We start from the raw sequence: 24,988 nt of genomic DNA on the forward strand, positions 1-24,988 counted from the left end.
TTGTCTGATGTAGTACATGACAGAACCGGCCATACCACTGATCAATATTTTATTGTGTTTTCTGGCAAGCTTCCAGGTTATCAACAAGGTCCATAAAAACAGTGCAGCACTGTCAGATGACAGAAAATAGTCAGGTAGGCTTCTAGGACTTTTGGTCTGATTTGCATTTGACTTTGATAAGCCTACACCACCTTCTCCCCCAGTACAGTTTCCCACCATGAATTTCAGAAACAATGAATGAAGAGGCAGTCTACTACGGTCTCCAGTCAGGCCAATACACTCAGGACCTTTACTTTCCACATGCTCAGTTGAGGTAATCACATTCAACCCCACACATGTATTCAGACAGCTGTGGGATGTTACAATACAGTTGACGACTAGTTTTCCCATTGTTGATATTGATGTGAAATGTATAATTTTGTGGTGATAATCTACCATTCAGAATGCAGCACCATACAAAAAAGGTGCTATCCAGAATCTAAAAGGGTTCTACATGGAATCCAAAAGGGTTCTACATGGAATCCAAAAGGGTTCTACTTGGAACCAAAAAGGGTTTTCCTATGAGGACAGCCGAAGAACCCTTTTGGAACCCATCATAAACAAATAATGAATTTCTTACCTTCTTAAGGACTTACCTCTTCATCCATATCCTATCAACTGCTGATCATCATAATCAATGTGACAACCTGCATGTACACAACTGGATCACTGCTCACCTGTATCCCTACCCGACCTCTTCATTTTAAAAAGATTTTTCTTTATAACCGGGCTGACTTCTCTGAATCTTCTCCTCCGTACCTGCTAGTGAGGTGACCTGAAGATCATGAGGTCAATCACTTGTACTCTGCTCTCTTTATAGACCATGTCGCCTCTTTAAATAAGCATGAGAACATCATTCAGTGGAAAGTGAACTTGGATTTAATTAGAACAAGTGAAAACAGAGAAAGCTTTGTGATTATACTGTAAGAGGAGAGACACAGTGATTGAAGTTTACTTGGTTAGGATTCAGACAGGTTGGTTGTGTTGAAAGGTCCATGTTTAAAGGGGAACATTGTGATTCTTGTGGCTTCTCGGTCAGTGTCAAATGTTTTGGCTGATATTGACTGTGTTTTATTCCTCTAAATGCTACACTGAGCTTGATACATAGTGTATGTAGGATCTGGGAAACTTAGTTACACACATTCTCAATTCAAATACGCTTTTTTGCTGCACAGGAAATGGTTTTGACTTGTTTCGGGGGCCTACCCTGTACATCTAAATACCCATCAGTGGTTCTGACAGCTCAACGGTTTCAGTATTATGCTAGGCCTGTGAAATGCATTAGGCCTATACAGTGCATTCGGGAAAGTATTCAGACCCCTTCACTTTTTTCACATTTTGTTACGTTACAGCCTTATTCTAAAATGTCTTAAATTGTTGTTTTCCCTCATCATTCTACACACAATACCACATAATGCCAAACCAAAAACAGTTTTTTTAACATTTTTGCAAATGTATAAAACCTATTAAACTGAAATATCACATTTACATAAGAATTCAGACCCTTTAATAAGTACTTTGTTGAAGCATCTTTGGCGAGCGATTACAGCCTCGAGTCTTCTTGGGTATGACGCTACAAACTTGATACTGTATTTGGGGAGTTTTTCCCATTCTTCTCTGCAGATCCTCTCAGGTTCTGTCAGGTTGGATGGGAGCGTCGCTGCATAGCTATTTTCAGGTCTCTCCAGAGAAGTTCGATCTGGTTCAAGTGGCTGGGCCACTCAAGGACATTTGAAGACTTGTCCCGAAGCCACCCCTGCATTGTCTTGGCTGTGTGCTTAGGGTCTTTGTCCTGCTGGAAGGTGAACTCTTCCAGCAGGCCCTGAGCGCTCTGGAGCAGGTTTTCATCAAGGATCTTTCTGTACTTTTCTCCGTTCATATTTTCCTTGATCTTAACTAGTCTCTCAGTCCCTGCCGCTGAAAAACATCCCCACAGTATGATGCTGCCACCCCCATGTTGTACAGTAGAGAAGGTGACAGGTTTCCTCCAGATGTGACGCTTGGAATTCAGGTCAGAGTTCAATCTTGGTTTCATCAGACCAGAGAATTTTGTTTCTCATGGTCTGAGAGTTCTTTAGGTGCCTTTTGGCAAACTCCAAGCGGGCTGTCATGTGCCTTTTACTGAGGAGTGGCTTCTGTCTGGCAACTCTACCATAAAGGCCTGATTGGTGGAGTGCAGCAAAGATGGTTGTCATTCTGGAAGGTTCTCCCATCTCCACAGAGGAACCCTGGAGCTCTGTCAGAATGACCATCGGGTTCTTGGTCACCTCCTTGACCAAGGCCCTTCTCCCCCGATTGCTCAGTTTGGCCGGGCAGCCAGCTCTAGGAAGAATCTTGGTGGTTCCAAACTTCTTCCAATTAAGAATGATGGAGGCCACTGTGTTCTTGGGGACCTTCAATGCTGCAGAAATGTTTTGGTACCCTTCCCCAGACCTGTGCCTCGACACAAGCCTGTCTCGGAGCTCTACGGACAATTCCTTTGACCTCATGGCTTGGTTTTTGCTCTGACATACATTGTCAACTGTGAGACCTTATATAGACAGATGTGTGCCTTTCCAAGTCATGTCCAATCAATTAAATTTACCACAGGTGGACTCCAATCCAATTGTAGTAACATCTAAAGGATGATCAATGGAAACAGGACGCACCTGAGCTCAATTTCGAGTCTCATAGCAAAGGGTCTGAATACTTATGTAAATTATGTATTTCGATTTTTTATTTCAAAACCCTGTTTTCGCTTTGTCATTATGGGGTATTGTGGGATGAGGGATAAAAATTATTTAATACATTTTAGAATAAGGCTGTAATGTAACAAAATGTGGAAAAAGTCCAGGAGTCGGAATACTTTCCGAATGCACAGTATATGGTGCACATGGTGGTGGATACTATACTGTAGGCCAGGTCTGCCTTGATATCTCATTCATGGTGTGTAGGTATGGAGTGTATCACATCACCTACAGATGTAGGATCTTAATTTGATGACCTTGTTGCAGGAGAACTTTCCTGCAATGCATTTGTATTTGAGGTCAAAAAAGGTTTCTTAAGCTTGTAATTTCCGCTTTGACATCTCAGAGTTGATTTGCCCTTATGAAAAATGTATATGAATTATAATCCACATAACAATTCACATTTCCTGTTACTACAGGATTATTTTCCTGCTGTAGCAAACTGGCTCAAATTAAGATCCTACATCTGTAGGAGTTTCATTGATTTATCCAGGTCATGTGTGTCCAACATTACTTGATAGACGATACGTGTGGGGTTTCAACATCTCATATACAATGGCATGGTCTTTCTCAGATTTCACTGCCATGGCAGGTGAATATGGGTGTATTCCTATTGCACCTAATAGTTATGGTATATGGTGACTCAGTTGGATTTGACCATGATGTACAGATGCCGTATCTTAATTTGAGCCAGTTTCACACAGCTGGAAAATAATCCTGCAGCAACAGGAAATGTACATTTTTATGTGGATTATAATTTATGGATTTTTTTTGCAGGGCAAATCAAGTCTAAAATGTTAAAGTGGAAATTACAAACTTTAGCAGCCTTTTTAAACCTTGATTACACTACAAGTTTGCATTTCCTTCAACAACAGGACGGTTAAATTATGATCCTACATCTGTAAAGGCAGCAGTAGCAGCCTTCCGTTAGTGATTCAGTGAGCGGACAGGACATAGACACCACGTCTGCTTAATTATTGAGGCACTGACAGTAGCTTTGCTTAAGGAGCTAATTGGAGCAGACAAACCAGAGGTCAACTGACCCGAAACGAGTCGGTAAATTGGTAAATTCTACACCATGTGGTTGCGGACCATCCATTTGGAGCACATACAGGTGTGTGCTCATTATGCACCAAACGAAAGAAAACTGACTGAAACACTGAGGAACTACTTGGACTTGTCATAAGCGACGTTCATTTTCTGTTGCATGCCCTAATGATCATGGCCCGGATGTGCCCATCAACTGGAGACAGAAGACTTCTCTTCAGATGAAAAGATTGCATTCGCTGTCCTTCATTGGGAGAAATGACATTTTCCTGTCATGTTTAATTTCACTCACTTCAAACGGATTATAGTTTGAAAAATACTCCAAATGCTACGCACAGGGTACACACTGGTTGAGTTACATTGAACCAATGTGGAATACAAGCTGAATTGACTTCTGTGCCCAGTGGGTGTATTCAATTGCCTATAATGCTATGCTGCGTTTTCCATTTGCAGTGTTAGTACAGTAGATTTTGGCTGTGTGGTGATTGGAGGGTTAAAATGATTGGTTGACAAAAATGCCTGACCCAAATCCATATTCCTGTGTAGGTCATATGTTTATATATAGAAACAAAATGAGCAAGACAAGCAGAAAAGCCAAACAAGTTTATTTACAGACACAATATAAAGAATGATCCAGAATATAGGTTTCGTATCACTGTTCGAGCTGTATTAATTCTATCCATTCATTTTCAGACCAATTCTTCTACTTAGTTCTTTTTTACTCTTTAAAATGTATGATATTTTGTGATTCTGAGTCAAACTAAAAATGTTTAATGTGCTCATACAGATTGAATAAATTGACCTTGTGCATTTTGTCTTTTACACACAATCTGTGTGACTGAGTTACAGGTGAAAGAAACAATCGTCCACATTTTCTTTTTTAGGAGTTATGTCTTTTAAATATCATGGTAATTTGGGGCATTGCATGTACAGAAGAATGATCCTATGTTTTCAGTTCAGTCAGCAACGTTCCTCTACTCTGTCACAGTTAAACACAATAAATACTAATAGAAACATACAGCATTCCAAGGCCGAGATCCACAATGCTTTCAAGGGTACAACATTGTCACAAAGGGAAAATGACACGATGCAGTGACAATAATGATCTTATTTCTAAACGGGGAGATAATAGTCATTCCTTTCCATCGTCTGTGAAAAAGTGCATCCATCACTCAATTCTCTTTTAAAATCTATTCAAGGTTCGGTGATGTAAAGGTTCCATCTCTCGCAGTGCACTGGGAGCTTTAGCAGAAGCTGATCATTGTAAACATATTTCAGTGGTGGTTGCAGGCACACACAAAGCAAATAATAGAGTATCATCATGCACAGCATCACGAGTATGCAAATGGAATTCTATTTTACAGTAATTATAGAATATTACATCATTTCAACAGCAGAAGTGACCCTTTTCTTAATGAGGTTACGCTGAGTCAGCAGACAGTAAGACCAAGAGTTTGTTTGATACGATCATCCGTTAGATAAGTGATGCAGGAGGGAATTGCATATCTGAGAGAGGATTTGTACAGTTATATCGTAAGGCAGCGTGGTTTTAAGACATGAATGACAGCGACAAATCAGATTGCTCAACAGTGCCCAATAACTAGGGCCAGGGTGTTTTTCTCTGACTGTGACCTGACCAGGAAAACCTCCAAGCCCTAGTTACAGGATATAACATAATATAGGCTACAACTAGGACCTAGAGTGTTCCCAGTCAGGTCCCAAGGTGAGGAAACACTCCTGGCCATGCAGCGTGACTAGGACTGTCTGTTCTGGAGGTCAGAGATTTTACTATGGTGGTGGAGATTATAAAATATTAATCATCTGGCCTTTGTCCAAAAACAGCGAGCAATTAAAACACCACCATTTCACCAATAATATCCAAGGATATCTTCTAGTGTTTGGCAAGTTAGTTATACAGAAGAAAGTGGACCTGTGAAAAAGGTAATCTCTGGTCAGGAGTGTTAACAGTGTTTTATATGAAATATTTACCCATGTAAAACAGGTTAATGTAGCTGGACAACAGAAAGTTGAACTGTTGGATCTTTGAAGATATATTTTGGATTTGCTACAACATCAATAGTGTTCAGGCTTTTTACACAGACATACATAAAAGCTGCCTCAACCACAGTGTCTGAGAAAGAGAGCACATAGGTGGGTGGGAATCATAACACAGGAATTGGCAAAGACAAGGTACAGGAGGAGGTGAGGGACACACAGAGTGGCCCTATTTCAGTGTAAATACTTGTGCAACGTTGAGTTCAAACCAACATCTCTGTACAGCAGTAGTACCACCGAGCCACTAAGATTTCACAGAAACGACACCACTAGGAAAGACCACTTTACATTAAAACAAGCAACCTACATTAACAGAATCAGAAATACCGGCGGTCGTTGGAGTTGCTTATTCAGCAAGAGAGTAAGAAACACATTAAGTAGACAGTGTTTGCATTAAAGCAAGCAACCTCCGATTCATGGAGCTACTGTAGAGAGCCCAGATATACGGTGTGAGTGTAAAAGGCTCTCTTGTCAACTGTAAGAAAGAAAACATTGTACCTTTCAATTAAGATATGAAAAATGTACAACAGACAAAAACAGGGGTAAATGGTGACTCCCCACGATACATTGCGGTGTGGGCGTGACTCCGGTTCACAATCACGTGCAGGCTCCCGAGTGTACATGGAGGATGCCTCGCGTGTGCATGTGCAGGAAGTTAAAGATCTCGTGGGGCATAGCGTGGAACCCGGGGCGGGGCTTGACGTTGTCGTAGTAATGGTGCGTGATGAAGATGCCTGAGGGGTTCATGGGAAACGCCCAGAAGCCGTAGAGGTGGACCTCCTCGCACAGTTCCATGGCGGCGGTGACCAGCATCAGGCCGCTGCTGAGGCGTTTGGCACGGACACCCTGGACACCCCAGAAGCGCTGCACGTTGAGCAGGTACTGAGGATGGAAGAAGAACACGCCCCTCTGGGAGTCAAAGTCGTCTAACATGTACTTTACTCGGAAGGAGACATCAGTGTTACGCGTGTTGTAGAAGGCGGGTAGGACCACCGACGAGTTCTCATAGTTCTGAAGAACCTCATAAAATGGCCTCCGCCACTTCTCTAGCTTCTGGAACCTGGTGGAGGAGGAGAGGAGAGGTAAGCGATTTGTGTTTAAAAGGAGGGAGGAAAGGGGGTGTGTGTTTGAGAGGAGCAGATGTGAGTGCTGCAGCTCTGTGCCCCAACATTACATTTCATTAAGTGCACACCCATTGTAACTGCCGCCGTTAATACATTTCACGTCTAGATGTTCTGTCTGTCTGTGTGTGTGTGTGTGTGTATGTGTGTGTGTGTGGCACAATGACAATGCAATGTTAATGGCAATACACTTTTTTGGTGACATAGCCTACAGTACCTCTCTGTTATAATACTTGGATTAATCGTCACCAGATCCGTTTTGGAGCCTACATCAGCCGAATACTTCTTGTTGATGGGTGGTATGTTGCATCTTTGAAGGAAGGAGAATTATTCACATTATTCAATGCAGATTCTGAGAAGACCTGAGCAGATTGAAAGTAGTTCAAATCTATATCTTGCCATGTGAAATCTGCAGACAAAAATAAATCAGCTCAAGTGATGCTGGGAAATATTTATAGCACTACGGGATGAAAATGCTGTGTACCTAAACACAAAATCTGCTGAGTCAATTTCCTTCCCACATTTGCTGTTCTTGATGATTCCTCCGTTTCCAACAACAGCACATTTCTTGAACTGGGACTTGGAGTACGGCATGTCCTTTAAATGGAACGGAACCAGTGTCAGTTCCATCACGTTAGGGTGGGAGGTATAGCATTGGATGCATGGATGACAGGTAGTCTTACAGGATGCTATAGTATATGTTGTTATAGTTGGAACACTCACATCGGGGAACATCTTGAAGACCTCAGTAGTGATGGGCAGGATGCCACTGGTGTCCACCTCATACCTCAGCTTGGTGCCTGCTGGGGTGTTCCTCTTGGTGGTGAACAAGAAGGAGGGTGCATTACAGCAACGCGACAGAGACATCCTAGTGGAGAGAACAAAAGAAGGACGGAGTTCCTGTCGGATCCAAACAAACTGTAGTCGAACAAGGCTGCTGGAAAAACGAGCAACACTGCAGTCCTGGTCCTTGAGGAACAGAACTTTGCACCCCTGCAATAGAAAGTCTCTCTAGAAGTTGGGTTACAGTCACACAATAAAGATTGCTCAGATGTCTCTCTCTATATATCAGGCTATGTGATTGGTAGTATAGGTCGTTATCAATAAATGTCACAATAAGGTGCAGAGCGTTCGATTTGCCTGCTGGGGGGCAAGCTGACCGCTAGCTCTACTAAAACCATTGACAACTGTGTGCCGTTTTCAAGGGATTGTTAAATAAAAGTGAACTATTTAGTTGTAATATTTATATTTTAATATACTTGAATTACCATGCAAAACAATTTTGCACATTTAGCTCCGTCAGAGTTATACAGCAAGTAACTGCATGCTTTTCAGTGAACATCAATTGATCATGTAATTTCAGAAATGTGAGGGACGATAGCCTCACGATATTGCTCAATATTGACTATCATTAATTGGATATTTGAGTGATATAAAATAAAAAGTGAGCTATACCTGACCAGTATGAGTGGTTTAGGTTTTTCCCATCCTTTGTGGGCTCTGAAACTTTGTACAGTTGGCTAAACATAGTAATAATTAGATATTTTGTTGTAGGCAGAACACATCGGAGTAGGATTCTATTGCATTGAAATGCGTGTCTCAGCCCGTACTCTACACAGACCGGCATAGCATAACCAATCAGAGCTTCAGTATCCCTATGCAAAAATGCCATTGCCATATATAGATCTGTGCCATTCACTTTGAATTGGACTGTGTTTACAGAATAAGCTGTCGTGAGTAGGTACACTTTTTTTAGATCAGAGCGAGAGCTGTATGTAGCTGTGTGTGCACATTTGTTCATATCCTTTACTAGTTAGTGAGTTATTAACCCAGTTATAGCTAGTAGTCAGCAATGGGGGAGTGATTGCTTCTTAAAAGAGCACAAAACATTACATTCCTAGACATCTTTGAAAAGCAAGTCAGGTAAAGGGCTTGCTTTTCTTAAAGGGGCAATGTTGAATAAGCTAAGTAGCCAATAGGCAGAGGGTAGCATAATTTGTCTGATTTTCTATAATAATGGTATCGAATAATAATGCATTTTATTTTGTAGTGGTTTCTTGCATCAAACAACACAACATGTTCAATCACCTCCTTGTCTGAAGGACAAGTGGATAAACAGGTTAATGTGAATCCCTACAATCCCTTTTTCAAAAGTCTCATGGAATGTAGGCCTACACTGAACACCACACATTGGCTGCTACTGTAGGCTGAATGATAGAACAGCTATTTCCATGTTAAAATGTTATGGAATGCATTTTCTCTGTTGTTTTTGATGGTACGCCACTCTGGTAGGCCTACATCATGATCAAATAGCCACAGTAGTCTACTTGATCAGTGTCTGAAACTGTAACTTAAAGCAGGTACAGCCTCAGTGTTCACAGTAAATGTGCGCTGGAAGTTGCACAGAATTTTCACAACGTTCAAGTTGTGCTCAGCAGACCCGAAATTTGCTCAGTGCCAAAAAAATTAGGGGGAACATTGGACTAAATGTACTTTTTCTCCAACCAATGTATGCTTACTGATCATGAAAATCATTCAGCTACTTGCTGTGTGGCTCTGACGATAGAACTAAATGTGGAATAATAGGACGTGTGTGGCTCTGACGATAGAACTAAATGTGGAATAATAGGACGTGTGGCTCTGACGATAGAACTAAATGTGGAATAATAGGACGTGTGGCTCTGACGATAGAACTAAATGTGGAATAATAGGACGTGTGGCTCTGACGATAGAACTAAATGTGGAATAATAGGACGTGTGGCTCTGACGATAGAACTAAATGTGGAATAATAGGACGTGTGGCTCTGACGATAGAACTAAATGTGGAATAATAGGACGTGTGGCTCTGACGATAGAACTAAATGTGGAATAATAGGACGTGTGTAGCTCTGACGATAGAACTAAATGTGGAATAATAGGACGTGTGTGGCTCTGACGATAGAACTAAATGTGGAATAATAGGACGTGTGGCTCTGACGATAGAACTAAATGTGGAATAATAGGACGTGTGGCTCTGACGATAGAACTAAATGTGGAATAATAGGACGTGTGGCTCTGACGATAGAACTAAATGTGGAATAATAGGACGTGTGTAGCTCTGACGATAGAACTAAATGTGGAATAATAGGACGTGTGTGGCTCTGACGATAGAACTAAATGTGGAATAATAGGACGTGTGGCTCTGACGATAGAACTAAATGTGGAATAATAGGACGTGTGGCTCTGACGATAGAACTAAATGTGGAATAATAGGACGTGTGTAGCTCTGACGATAGAACTAAATGTGGAATAATAGGACGTGTGTAGCTCTGACGATAGAACTAAATGTGGAATAATAGGACGTGTGTAGCTCTGACGATAGAACTAAATGTGGAATAATAGGACGTGTGTGGCTCTGACGATGGAATAATAGGACGTGTGGCTCTGACGATAGAACTAAATGTGGAATAATAGGACGTGTGTGGCTCTGACGATAGAACTAAATGTGGAATAATAGGACGTGTGGCTCTGACGATAGAACTAAATGTGGAATAATAGGACGTGTGTAGCTCTGACGATAGAACTAAATGTGGAATAATAGGACGTGTGTAGCTCTGACGATAGAACTAAATGTGGAATAATAGGACGTGTGTAGCTCTGACGATGGAATAATAGGACATGTGTGGCTCTGACGATAGAACTAAATGTGGAATAATAGGACATATGTAGCTCTGACTATGCTCTTCTAGAGGTGATGACATTCAAAAACAAATAGTAAATTTTTTTTAACAATTCCTTGAAAACGGCACGTAGGTGTCAATGGTTTTATCAGAGCTGGTTGGAGGACTCCGGATTTCCTGCATATTACCTACTGATTCCGGGAGACTCCAACCTTTTTATTGAAAACTAGTTCCTGGAATTTTGCAACGCTAGTCACACCAGATGGAGATGGATCGGTTGATAATGAGTAGAAGTACCACAAAGGAGGAGGCTAATGTGTGTGATGTACGGTAGAAGACCACTAGTAACGCCATCTCTGTGATGCCTTGAGGGTCAATTGTGCTTACTTGAAGTTGTTAGTCTCCACCATGTTCTGCTGCCACTTGCACACCTGCAGGTTCCTCCATCTCTCAAACAGCTCCGACGTCTTCACCCTGGCAGACGGCCAGGGAAACCCCACATAAAAACCAGACAAAGAGAATAGTCAAGTGATCCATGTATGTTTAAGAATAAGGAAATGGTCCTATACCAGACACTGCGTATACAAAACACTAAGAACACCTTCCTAATATTGAGTTACACCCACTTTTGCTCTCAGAACAGCCTCAATTTATTGGGGCATGGAATCTACAAGGTGGTGAAAGCATTCCACAGGGATGCTGGCCCATGTTGACCCCAATGCTTCCCACAGTTGTGTTAAGTTGGCTGGATGTCGTTTGGGTGGTGGACCATTTTTGATACGCATGGGAAACTGTTGAGCGTGAAAATCCCAGCAGCGTTGCAGTTCTTGAGACAAACCTGTGCGCCTGGCACCTACTACCATACCCCGTTCATTGGCACTTAAATATTTTGTCTTGCCCATTCACCCTCTGAATGGAACACACACAATCCATGTCTCAGTTGTCTCAAGGCTTAAAAATCCTTATTTTCCTGTCTACTCCCCTTCATCTACATCATAGCTTTCACCTGAAGTCACCGAGTCAGTCTATGTCATGGAAAGAGCAGGTGTTCTTAATGTTTTGTACACTCAGTGTATGTTCAGTATTTGGTCACAATGAAGGGGTGGAAACTGCACAGGTATATAAAACTGACCAACAGAGGGATGGGGCTGCATGGAGCTACACTGCAGCATGCTATGTGGCTCTGCTCTATGATATGAATATTAAACACGCGCTGAGGTGTAACATGAGAATGACACTGGATTCTGTGGCTCTGGGTTTAGCATTGCGCCCAGGCACTCCCTCTGACTGACGCCTTGAGGAGAAGATGGTGATGGCCAGAAATAGGTCTCTGAATAGCTGCCCTTGAACTGACATTCCCCCTTGATGATTGTGGAATTTGACTTGCTCAGGGAGGTAAAGCACCAGAGGGCTTGATGTAGTGTAATGAAAGCCAGTCACTGCACTGTCACTGCTGGCAGAGCCATGGGCTGTTGTCTGTCTGTCTGTCGCCTGGCACACTCATCTTACAGGTGTGATAACTAGCTGGAACAGCCTCAAGAACACATAGGCCTGTGTGGAACAGCCTCAAGAACACGTAGGCCTGTGTGGAACAGCCTCAAGAACACGTAGGACGGTGTGGAACAGCCTCAAGAACACGTAGGACGGTGTGGAACAGCCTCAAGAACACGTAGACCTGTGTGGAACAGCCTCAAGAACACGTAGACCTGTGTGGAACAGCCTCAAGAACACGTAGACCTGTGTGGAACAGCCTCAAGAACACGTAGACCTGTGTGGAACAGCCTCAAGAACACGTAGGACGGTGTGGAACAGCCTCAAGAACACGTAGGACGGTGTGGAACAGCCTCAAGAACACGTAGGACGGTGTGGAACAGTCTTAAGAACATGTAGGCCTGTGCCGGAGTCTGTTCTAGAGGTAGAGCTGCTGCTGGTTGTACATCTCCATGGCGACAGCGGTTCAAGGCCAGTCTGGACCACTTTCCCATCTATCTTACTTGTCCGTATCTACCACACCATCATCAAATCATTCTTTACAACAACAACAAAAAATCAAAGAACAAGGGATGGGCCTGAATGTCAGAACTGAGTGCACAGGCTTTGTTGTTTCATCTAAGATCTAAATCAGAGAGAGAACACAAACCAGCAAGACACACATGGTCCTCCAGGGCCTATCTGCCCATCACTGCATTCCCAACACAGGCGATACACTCACATGGTCCTCCAGGGCCTATCTGCCCATCACTGCATTCCTAACACAGGCGATACACTCACATGGTCAGGACTTTGACATCCATAATCTCCTGTCTGAGCTCTTTACATGCAGTGGAGTTGTAGTCATAGGATCCATCGTATGAATCCAGATACCTGGAGGGATAGTCACAGTCAACATAACGATTACACAATAATCAACAATAATAAGGAACAGACTGGGACACAAAACACATAGCACAGTGGGTTCGGGAAAATATTTTATACTTTGTGATACACTTAACTGTATTCCATTACGATTGGCTATACTTTAAAATGTATTATTAATCTTTAATGTAAAGACATTGTTGTGAGATGAGTGGCAGGTGTGATATCATTCCTACGGGTAGGGGACCCACAATATGTATCCTGGACACTTTTTTGTCACCAACTACCAAAGTTGGTGACAAAACTGAAAGTGATACAATTTCTCTGTTTTGTTTTCAGATTTTAAACATTCATTATTGTATTTTGACATGGGAATTTGGACTTGACATGGGGAACAACAATTAACACTGACATTCTCTTAACAAAAACAAGAGTCATTGTAAACAACAAAAAGAGTGTGAAATACATAGTGAGAAAGGGGAAGGGGAAGGTAGAAAAAACTTGTGGTAAATTGTGAGAGAATATGACCAAATCCTGATGGCAGGAGCACCTAGAATGCACAACCTTTATCATGGAGAAGGTGTGTCTGTGTCTTATGGCATGTACAGTATGTTGGTTAGAGTGAACTGCACAACTGTTGTGGTGGAGGAATCAGAATTAGTTGGGTAACATAGATAATTAAGATGTTTTAGAATAAAACATTGTCTTCATATGTGAATGTGTCTTTACCTATTCTTAAACCATGTGAAGGGATGGCGTGATTAATGGGGAACCAATTATTTGTCTCCACAATGTCTGTGCGCAGGTCACTCCCCTCAGTGAGCTTGTCCAGGAGTGGGAACAAGAGGTGTCTTACTGAGGATGGGCCTCTATGAGATAGCACTGACAGAGGAGATTTATGATGTATTTTGATAAGAATGCCTAAAAAGCATTCCAGAGGACATGAGCTAATGGTTTTGTTCTATACCGTACCAGGGAGGGACGGTTCTAGGGAGACCAGACACCGGTCTATATAATGAACACTGTTGATATAGCAGTTGCTGTCTGCTGTGTTTTATAGATATCTTTTCATACAAAACTTAACCTTTATGAACTGTTCCTAAGATTTGTGGTTCGTCAATGTACGTTGAAGGAGTGAATTCTTGGGTATAAAAAACTCTTTGTATTGTTGTGTAGAGACCTTACTTTTTCAATGGTTCATTCGAGAGAGTGCATTATTGAAGGTCAAAGTGTTTTTGCAAAATTATCTTAAGTATTAAAGATGTAGTTTAACTCAGACTGGTGTGTTTGTAACTCTCCTCATTTGGTAATGCAGAAATTAGCCACCACACTGTACAGTATGAAAAATGACTATTGTATGATGCCAATGGAGAATAATGGAGAGGCTGTTTCACTGCATAGGGCAGACACAGAAAACTTACCCAGATGGCAAAACTGGTTGCAATGGCGTCTCTTATGCCGTTATAGTCAAGTTGCACACAGTTTTTTTTTTCATGTCTTTTGAACAACCAAGAAGGCCTCTTTGTCTGGTTGTATTAAATCTGATTATCTGACCAGATAACAACCAAAATATGACATCTTTCCCATGATGGCTTGGTCTCGTCACGAAAAGGGCGTCTTTATCCAGTTGTAACAAAGACCAATTTGTTGAACTCTGGTTATTAGATGTGTTCTCCACCAGTTTACAACAAGAACATTACATCATTAAGACTTCATGTGCCGAATTTTGCTTGCTGGGTAGCCTGAGTCCATCAGTCCCTGTGTGGACTAATCATAGCGTAGTCTTGTTTTTCTACAGATCTCTTTGCATGTAGAAATAAAACTGAAGAAGATCACATGAAAATCTGCTGGTCCTACATTTGTACTTATTACCTATCTGGTATGAAAGGCACACCCACATACATACACATATACATGCACATGCATACACATAATTATCATGTACATAGTCATCATTCTCACTCAGATTCAAACCATTTGAGAAGATTTTACACCTCATTGAACTATACAAATACTTAATCAGATATATTTAAAAAAATCTTGCTTGGACAGATACAACTTTTTACATGCTTGAGAGGCTTGAAAACCTCTTAACAAGAGGTTTCAGACAAGGAAATAAAGAAAGAAACATTATACAGGAAAATGGTATAAACAAAACCAAAATAAAAACATCTGTTTAATATGGTGGTAGTGATTGTGTGACATTTGAGACAAACACAATGACATATAAAGAGAAGGAAACTAAAGAAAAGTGAAGACATGGTCGTCATTTTAGATGACAGAAAGGATTCGACCAACAATTGGCACCTTCTCCTCCCTTTTGAGATCATCATCACCAGCTGCAGAAACAAACCCAAATCTGGTCATCCCTGTCAGGCCAGGTGGAGAGCCACACGAGGGAGTCAAATCTCCCTCTAGGTGTATTTAAATAGGTTTGTAATGGATAATGCTATTGATCCATGTATAAGCTTTGGAAAGGGCTGCCCTCTCTGGCGCCTGGACTGGTGGAGTCTTGCCTGCCGACTGCTGAGCCTCAGGGGCACCAGGAAAGGTGGAACGCTTAGGGCTCCTAATTCATATTGAGTATCTCACTATAGTCACTCCCAACAAATTGAATTCTGTCTACTGGAGGGACAGAGGGAGTGGCTGCCCAGCGGGCAAAACTGGTTGCAATGACATTTTGTACTGTTATTTTTTAGCAACCATCAAAATATGTTTATCTGGTTGTAATTTGGCTATACGACCAGATGACAACCAAAAAATGTCTTTCCAATCACATCTTCATGTCGCCTTTACCTGGTTGTAATCTAGTTATATGAAGTCTTCTCTACCATACCAGAAAAACAATTTACAGCCCCCCCCAAAAAATGTCATTATGATGTCACGTACCAAACTTTGTCCGCTGGGTGAGGGGTAAATCAGTTGAATCCAAGATGGCAGTGATCACAATGTGCAACACCAGTGGATGAATTTGTAGAGCAAATACTATCTCAGTGAGATAGGATGAGGTGGAGAATGTTTTTGAAAAATATGATTGATGTGGCTGTTGAAATAAAATGAAGTGGGGTAAAACACAAAAGGACAACATGGGTGACATGACAGAAAAATGCATTTGAACAAGATGCTGGGACAAAATCAAAATGAAAAAGGAACAATGAAGCTTGTTGTCTGCATCAAGCTGATGATGCAGTGTATTTTGGATTGGCTTGTTATTGAGTAGATACTGAAGTGGCCTAGAGCAGTCTCTATTGAAAATAACCCTTATGTAAAACATACTAATCATATTTCCTATTTAGACTGAGATCTGTAGCATCTTAGCTTCCTTTGGTTTAGCTCTAATGATGAAACCCTAATAAGTATTGTAGCCAAGAAGAGAAGACTGATTGTTATTTTAGATCATCCATGACACACTGGCTTTCTGCCATCCATGAGGGATGGCCAGATGGAAAAGGGCCTATTAATAACCAGCGTGTTATCACGCCTAGTGACATTAGGTCCCCGAAGCACTGAAGCCAGAGACCTGCTGGGAAAGTGTCATATTTTTGTCTTCTCATAAGAGGAAAACAAAAGGAAAGGTAATCCAGGTAGGTAGCAGAGAGAGACGATGCAGATGTGAGAAGAGGAGATAGGGGAACAGAGAGACGTGTCCACTATGTATATGACATACACACAGAGCTGTGCAGAACGCATGAACACACAGGTTGAGGAGGAAAGGCGTTTGAGAGATGGGTGCTGAATGGGACACAGAGGTACAAGGAGCAGCCGTGGTCCAACCAGCTTCTCAGGGGGATGGGCGTTAGGGTTTGAGGGTCACGGGGGGGGGGGGGGGGGGTGAAGGGATCAGACAACATGCAAGAGCAAATCTGGAGTGCAACCACCACTGAAAATATATGAGAGTTTAATCCTTTCAGACCAATGAAAAAGAAAGAGGCATTCTTGGGTTTTTGTAAAAGTACTTAAAATGCCTTCAGACTGGCCTACCTTTGCGAGCGTTTTTTTTTCTTCTTAATATCGGCTAGGCAGGGTGTGACTATTACGGAGCTCTGTGAATCTGGCTGAAAATTCTGACGGAAACATCTGTCAACATGCAGACAGGTTAGTTAGAGTTAAACGTCAGTGTGAATGGGTCCTGTGTCATCATCACCCTTGCAAACATCTCTACCAGGATTCCTCAGAAATGCAAAACAAGCAGAAGCAAAAAAGAGTTAAGTATGTGTTGCTGACTTAGACTCTCTACTGGTTAGTTAGTACAGCAGTTTGGTTGTTTATACTGGTTATGCATTGCGAGTGGAGGCTTCTAAGGCCCAGGCCACACATGCAAGGGGCTGGGACATCAGCAGGAAATGGCATGTTCTCTCTCTCTATCTCTCTTTTTTCCTTTCTTTTTCTCACAGGGGTGTTGTACAGTCAGTCAATCACGTTGGAAATGTACCTTTTCTTCCCATTTCTGGCAGGCTTCAGAGATCCATCATCCGAGAAATTAACAGGGCCGGTCCAATTTCCTGTCTCGTCTCCTTTGAGTCGGCTAAACTGTTGCGCACTATTAAGAAAATTAGTCAGTTTATTTGGGGTTTATTGTGCGTTAAGTACCTGAGAACTAACAGTCAGCCAAACATAGACACGCACACAGACTGATACACAAACACTTCCATGTGTGCATGTATGTACACAAACGCACACACACTCCTATACACAATGCACATTTGTGCAAGCACGCACGCATGCACACACAGACACACCATACAGAGGGATCAGCATTTGGCTTTGTATACCAAATCAAACATGGTTAGAATGAACCTAGATAATGTGTGCATGGTTGAAGTGATGATGCATCTAGAGTGTAAAAGGGACAGTGGCACTCAGTAATACATTTGTAATAAATGAATAAAACACCCAGTCACCACATATTGATTACAGAATATTAAAATGAAGAGGGGCAAATAAATAAATGTACAAATGTGACTTGTATGTCAAATATTACCAAAGAATAATGATAGGCTACATAGCGATTATTATTTTATACAACCAAAAAGTAGTAAGAAAAATCAGAAGTGGATAAATAAGTCCAAGCTCATACTGAATAACAACGTGCATATGAGTCTGGCCATCTGGTGTGGTTCTTGGCGCCGATTCCTTACATCTGAGAATGGCATGCAATGCAGACACACTAGTGTCTCAGCTATCTCTGCTGCAGAGCAGTGGAACAGAAAACACACTTGGGTTTAAAACAGTGTGTATAATTTGTTATGTTTCTTTATGACATGAAATAAAGATGCTTCACTTGGTCCATTCATTGTGGTTAAAAAGGTCAAACTTAGGTTAGTTGACAAAACTCAGTCGTCTCACACAGGTCTAAAACCCCTAATCAGTTACCATTTCAGGTCTAAAACCCTTAATCAGTCACCATTTCAGGGGGTTTTGTCCAATCTGCAGAATATCTTAGTTCTGTAGGTTAGCCTATAGAGTACTTTTGCCCATTATGCTCATGCACAATCTGAAAAACCACAACGCATTATATAAATCAGAACCACAACGCATTATATAAATCAGAACCACAACGCATTATATAAATCAGAACCACAACGCATTATATAAATCAGAACCACAACGCATTATATAAATCAGAACCACAACGCATTATATAAATCAGAACCACAACGCATTATATAAATCAGAACCACATGTTTATGGTTAAGGGGTTACATGGAGAACAGACAAACTGAAAGATACTTAACCATTTACAGACAACAGCGGCCTTTAGACCAACGTTGAAAGGTGCATAGCACCTGTCCCTCCCAGGCTACGACGCTGACCCTTACTAGACTAGACAGATTCCATCTCCTCCCTGAGTAACATGGGCGCATTGAACACATTTTGTCAAAATCGCATAAGGCAAATCCAAATATTCCAACCCGTAAGAAATCAAAATGATTTAATTCAAAAACTAACTGTTTTGCGTAAAAGGGACATGTTTGATTTAATTCATCATATGTGTAGAGTAATGGCATGACCCAACTCACTAAGAAAAAAAAAACATATGAATCTAAATAAAACCATTTGAGCATTCATGCCATTGTGCATTTAATGCTTTGTTTCCGGTCCATCAAGGCCTGGTGGACAGCACAGTGTAGCACTACAGTGTACTGGCAAATAATCTTACACATAAAGCCTATCTGTAAGCACATTATGTGATAAAATTAACACTGCTTTTTGGCCCACTTAAAAACCTCAATGACACCACCCCCATGGCTGTTGCAGTCAGGGTGGAGTGCACTAAAACAGGACATGGATTTCAGGGCTCTGGGTCTTCTACGTGATGCTCCTAAATGAAAGAAACCATGCAGCGGGGCAGCCACTGCACACCTGCAGACCATCAATCATCTACAGTAGAGCAGTAGAGGCTGGTGGGAGGAGCTATAGGAGGACGGGTCATTGTAATAGCTGGAATGGAATAGATGGAACGGTATCAAACCACGTTTGATGCCATTCCATTAATTCCATTCCAGACCATCCTCCTATAACTCCTCCCACTAGCCACTGCTACAGAGGGATGCAGTGTCTCTATAACTCCTCCCACTAGCCACTGCTACAGAGGGATGCAGTGTCTCTATAACTCCTCCCACTAGCCACTGCTACAGAGGGATGCAGTGTCTCTATAACTCCTCCCACTAGCCACTGCTACAGAGGGATGCAGTGTCTCTATAACTCCTCCCACTAGCCACTGCTACAGAGGGATGCAGTGTCTCTATAACTCCTCCCACTAGCCACTGCTACAGAGGGATGCAGTGTCTCTATAACTCCTCCCACTAGCCACTGCTACAGAGGGATGCAGTGTCTCTATAACTCCTCCCACTAGCCACTGCTACAGAGGGATGCAGTGTCTCTATAACTCCTCCCACTAGCCACTGCTACAGAGGGATGCAGTGTCTCTATAACTCCTCCCACTAGCCACTGCTACAGAGGGATGCAGTGTCTCTATAACTCCTCCCACTAGCCACTGCTACAGAGGGATGCAGTGTCTCTATAACTCCTCTCACTAGCCACTGCTACAGAGGGATGCAGTGTCTCTATAACTCCTCCCACTAGCCACTGCTACAGAGGGATGCAGTGTCTCTATAACTCCTCCCACTAGCCACTGCTACAGAGGGATGCAGTGTCTCTATAACTCCTCCCACTAGCCACTGCTACAGAGGGATGCAGTGTCTCTATAACTCCTCCCACTAGCCACTGCTACAGAGGGATGCAGTGTCTCTATAACTCCTCCCACTAGCCACTGCTACAGAGGGATGCAGTGTCTCTATAACTCCTCCCACTAGCCACTGCTACAGAGGGATGCAGTGTCTCTATAACTCCTCCCACTAGCCACTGCTACAGAGGGATGCAGTGTCTCTATAACTCCTCCCACTAGCCACTGCTACAGAGGGATGCAGTGTCTCTATAACTCCTCCCACTAGCCACTGCTACAGAGGGATGCAGTGTCTCTATAACTCCTCCCACTAGCCACTGCTACAGAGGGATGCAGTGTCTCTATAACTCCTCCCACTAGCCACTGCTACAGAGGGATGCAGTGTCTCTATAACTCCTCCCACTAGCCACTGCTACAGAGGGATGCAGTGTCTCTATAACTCCTCCCACTAGCCACTGCTACAGAGGGATGCAGTGTCTCTATAACTCCTCCCACTAGCCACTGCTACAGAGGGATGCAGTGTCTCTATAACTCCTCCCACTAGCCACTGCTACAGAGGGATGCAGTGTCTCTATAACTCCTCCCACTAGCCACTGCTACAGAGGGATGCAGTGTCTCTATAACTCCTCCCACTAGCCACTGCTACAGAGGGATGCAGTGTCTCTAAAAAGGCTAAACAGTTTCTTTCCCAACAAAATAACTGCTGACTTGGTTTCTAAAAATACTGAACCTGACGTATCCGATCCACCATTTTATCCTACTTAAAATCACTGATGTCACACGGCAGTGTTGATATTGGTGAAGTCATTCTGCAGACTATTTATAGACATTAAAGAGCTATTGCTCCCATCCTGTTGAGTCTATCAACTTTGCTTCCTGTCCATTGAGCTAAGCGTCTTATTATCAGCCTGTCAATTTCAATATTATAATATTAGGCGTACCCAAATCATTGAGGGTAAAACAAAGTCTGCAAAATTAAAAAGATCAAAATGGCAGCCCACGACTTAATTCTGTCTACAGCTGCAAAAATATTAAATAGTCTTGGAGTAATGGAGGACTTTGCTGCTGGTTATTCTCACATAGTGTTGAAGCTTAAGTTTCTATAGTATTATTTTTTCCAGACCCACAGAATTTGGCCAATTGCAAAGATGGTTTACTGAGATCCTGGGGCATGAGAGAATCTCATGAGATTGAGACCCATGTGCTCAGGCATCGTTTGGCTAGGCTACGTGTCGGGAGGGGTTGGACCTGTTGCAACGACTTTAGCTTGTTGTCATCATTTCAGCATGGGGGGGCGAGAACATCTCACAGTGACAGAATTTTCAAGACTCTCTCTCGCTCTCTCGGTGTGTGTGTGTGTGTGTGTGTGTGTGTGTGTGTGTGTGTGTGTGTGTGTGTGTGTGTGTGTGTGTGTGTGTGTGAGAGACTGTGTGTGAGACTGTGTAACAAAATGGCTGCCGTTGTTGCCCACTGGCTGGGTCCGTTGTGACTGTAGCCCATTCCCCTCTGTCCCAGTCAGTGTGCTAAGAGTGCGGGGCAGGAAGGCAGATAGATAGGTAGATAGATAGAGATATTGCTGGGGCTGGATTCATGCCATCTCAGCCATAGTGTCAGGATGCCATGAATCCATAGGATGTCATCAGAGCAGTCCGCGCAGGACACAGACACACAGGTGAGGGGGCTTTGGGCGGGGGGGCACAGTTAGAATGCAGCACATGTATGTTTGTTGTAAGGCAAAGTCATAATGCACTGTCTGAGGGGGAAGGGGGTTTAGTGTGACAATTGTTCTTATTTTCTTATTTTGGGAGGGGGGGTTAATTATCTGAAGATGAAAATATCTCAGCTTCTCAGCATCTGCTCGTCTCACAATGAAAAACATCCCAGAAGATAATGCAGAAGTCAATGCCTTCCAGTGATTAATAATAACATATTTCACTATGGGTGCTACTAGGTCTAGTCCCTATTAGAAAAGATATTGCTGTTGCAAAGGTGTTACAAAACATCTTAGGAATGCATTGCAGCAACAGTGCATGGCTATGTGTGCATTGAAGCCCACAGAGTAGTAACTAATATTGAATATGACAATAACCCCTGTGACATAACATGTAGAAATGATCAACATTTAGTGAAAAATACTGATCAATAAACTGCATCAATAGACTTTAGTTTTTTTTTTTTTTACAGTGATATCAGCAGGTATCCAAGCCTTATGTAAGAAGATGCATGACCAGTACAGCTGAAAATCAAAGACAAAAATCAAAGGGAGTACACTACCATAAACAGCTGGAGCACTGTGTATGGCATGAATGTGATGCTTCATTTTCAGAAAAATATCAAACATAAATATCATGAGTATAGTTTCAATATGCCACTGGAAAAATGGAAGGCTGATTGCTATTGTTCTTTTCAGCCATTTAGCTTATTTTCCCCTTCATGCAGCAAATACTACAACCACTAGGCTACTCCCACATTTACACGCAATTACAATGACAGTATTACTAGGCCTACAATTATAACAATAACAGAGACATTTGCTTCACAAAATAGACAAAAATATCAGGCTGTCCCTTACATTTCAACATTATGCAATTGTTAACAATTGAGTCTTGCAACCTCCTCTTCAGATGAATGGCAAATGATTTGACTTGGGCCTATAGGCTACATGTAGAATATATTTCACAGCGCTTACCTTTTAATGTAGTTTTTGCCATAAAGAATCTGTTGTAAAAGTGTAACCAGTCCAAATGCGCAAATGAATATAAAACAAAGCGACCTATTGCCGAGTAAATCTCTACCCGACGTAGGGTCGGAGTATCCCATTCTTCGGCGCAGCATCCGCTGGTGCCCAAAACTCCAGAATTAGCCTTCTCTCGCCGCAGCATTCAGAATCAATCACACAGGTTTATCGTGAAAGCATTCGTGAGGACATTGTCCAAATGTCTTTATGATATGTTTGCTAGCCTACCCTTCGCTGCGGTCACAGCATTGATCTCATTGGCCTATATAAATCATAGAAATATAGGCTACGATTCCGGACGGAAAGTGATTTGGTTATAAATTGTACTTCTGGTATTTTTAAGGCTGATGGTACACAAAACATGAAATGTTTCGTCAAAAATGCCTGACATTTCTTTGAGATCAGGGCGATAACCTCTCGAGTGGGAGGTGCGCTCGATCGAGAGGCTGGACAGACAATGGCAGGCAATGCAGATGGATGGAAGTCTTTCTTTTCCCAACGCAGTTAAGCAAAAACCACGCCCCATTATTCAGAGGGGCGGTCTACAACGCTTTGAGCGCTCCCCAGGTCCGGAAGTGAATATCACGTAGCGCGAAATTTCAGTCACTGATCAATATTAATAACGTGGACCGAGCTAGCCATTACCGTCCCTTAACGCTCAAAGACAGATTCAATGGCTGTAGCATAGCGTATTCGACTGAATGAGTTGTATTTTATTTTACCAGGCAAGTCAGTTAAGAACAAATTCTTATTTACAATGACGGCCAACGCTGGGCCAATTGTGCGCAGCCCTATGGGACTCTCAATCACGGCCAGATGTGATGCAGCCTTAAACCACTGCACCACTCGGGAGCCCATGATTAGCTAATAAATATTTGAGAAATTATTAATAATAAGCATATGCTTTTACCTGATAATAGACTACTAATGATAATATAGCAACTTCCAATAACATTAAGTAGCCTAGGTTCATTTAGCTGACCTTCAATTGAGGGAATTCAGAGAGTTCTCAGATATTTTTACAACTCATTGAAACTCTGAAAATAAATACATGGTCAAATGTTACCAAATGTAACAGTATAGCTTCCGTCCCTCTCCTCGACCTTACCTGGGCTTGAACCAGGGACCCTCTGCCCACATCAACAACTGCCTCCCACGAAGCATCGTTACCCATCGCTCCACAAAAGCCACGGCCCTTGCAGAGCAAGGGGAACAACTACTTCAAGGTCTCAGAGCGAGTGACGTCACCGATTGAAATGCTATTAGTGCGCACCCCGCTAACTAGCTAGCCATTTCACATCGGTTACACAAACATGATCATAATAGGCCTGCATTACGGTAGGCAGCTAATTGTTAAATTACCATTTCCATCCTTACCTTGGAAGGTCACTGTCTCTGCGCTGAACGCCTGTGATTGAGACAACGCTAGCTAGCCAATGGGAGCATTGTAGAACGCCCCTCTGAATAACGGGGTTTGGTTTGGCTTAACTGCGTTGGGAAAAAGAAAGACGCAGATATTCCAGTCTCATTTACCAGTGTTCCATACACCGTGAGGATGGGCTAGCTCAGTTAAATACTTAAGACAACATGATCGAAAATAATGAAGTAGCCTAGCCTATATACGAAAGAGCTCTCTTCAAAATCGGGACAAACAAGAATGGCGTGACGTGACGCACAGTTTGGTGATGCTGATAATTGCAGCTTCTTTCCATTACAGCAGACTGGTCTAGAGATGCTGATGCTGATACTCTCTCTCTGTCTGTCTCTCTCGCTCTCTCTTTATTTCCAAACAGACAATCATTAGCTACTCCTAGACCTTTGGCCTCTCACTCACTTCCGGTTGAACGCGGAACGAGGAAGAGCTTGGTTTTGTTGTTTTTAAAAAGTTTGTTTGTTGTTTTGAAAGTGTATTGGAAAGTTCTTAGTAGCTAGCTAACTTTTTAGTTTGGATCTCGTGACGCAGTTGGTATCAGTTGCTGGGACTGCTAGTCTCTGTCCAGTGATCCTGCCAACCAAGGATGGGTCTGAGGAGCTATTTGGGCTTGCTAGCTGCATATCAAGCT

The 24,988-nt window shown here is 42.4% G+C and overlaps 1 protein-coding gene across 3 annotated transcripts; it reads right to left on the minus strand.

Moving 5' to 3' along the window:
* Window positions 1-4,400: 4,400 nt before the first annotated feature.
* On the minus strand, window positions 4,401-23,425 carry st8sia5 (ST8 alpha-N-acetyl-neuraminide alpha-2,8-sialyltransferase 5). Of its 3 annotated transcripts, XM_014140696.3 has the most exons (9): window positions 22,878-23,425; window positions 17,435-17,542; window positions 16,984-17,079; window positions 12,919-13,011; window positions 11,035-11,121; window positions 7,712-7,856; window positions 7,473-7,585; window positions 7,206-7,298; window positions 4,401-6,927 (listed from the first exon to the last, which is right to left on the minus strand). In XM_014140696.3, exons 1-9 carry the CDS (start codon window positions 23,021-23,023, stop codon window positions 6,465-6,467), a joined length of 1,344 nt encoding a protein of 447 aa, XP_013996171.1. In that variant the 5' UTR covers window positions 23,024-23,425; the 3' UTR covers window positions 4,401-6,464. The 3 variants fall into 3 exon arrangements, with proteins under 3 accessions (XP_013996171.1, XP_013996179.1, XP_013996189.1); XM_014140704.3 differs by lacking the exon at window positions 16,984-17,079 and having other exon boundaries at window positions 22,878-23,420; XM_014140714.3 differs by lacking the exons at window positions 16,984-17,079; window positions 17,435-17,542 and having other exon boundaries at window positions 22,878-23,417.
* Between the last annotated feature and the right edge of the window lie 1,563 nt (window positions 23,426-24,988).

This window comes from Salmo salar, chromosome 01 (genome assembly GCF_965601325.2).
Source record: "Salmo salar chromosome 01, fSalSal1, whole genome shotgun sequence".
NCBI classification, from domain to species: domain Eukaryota; kingdom Metazoa; phylum Chordata; class Actinopteri; order Salmoniformes; family Salmonidae; genus Salmo; species Salmo salar.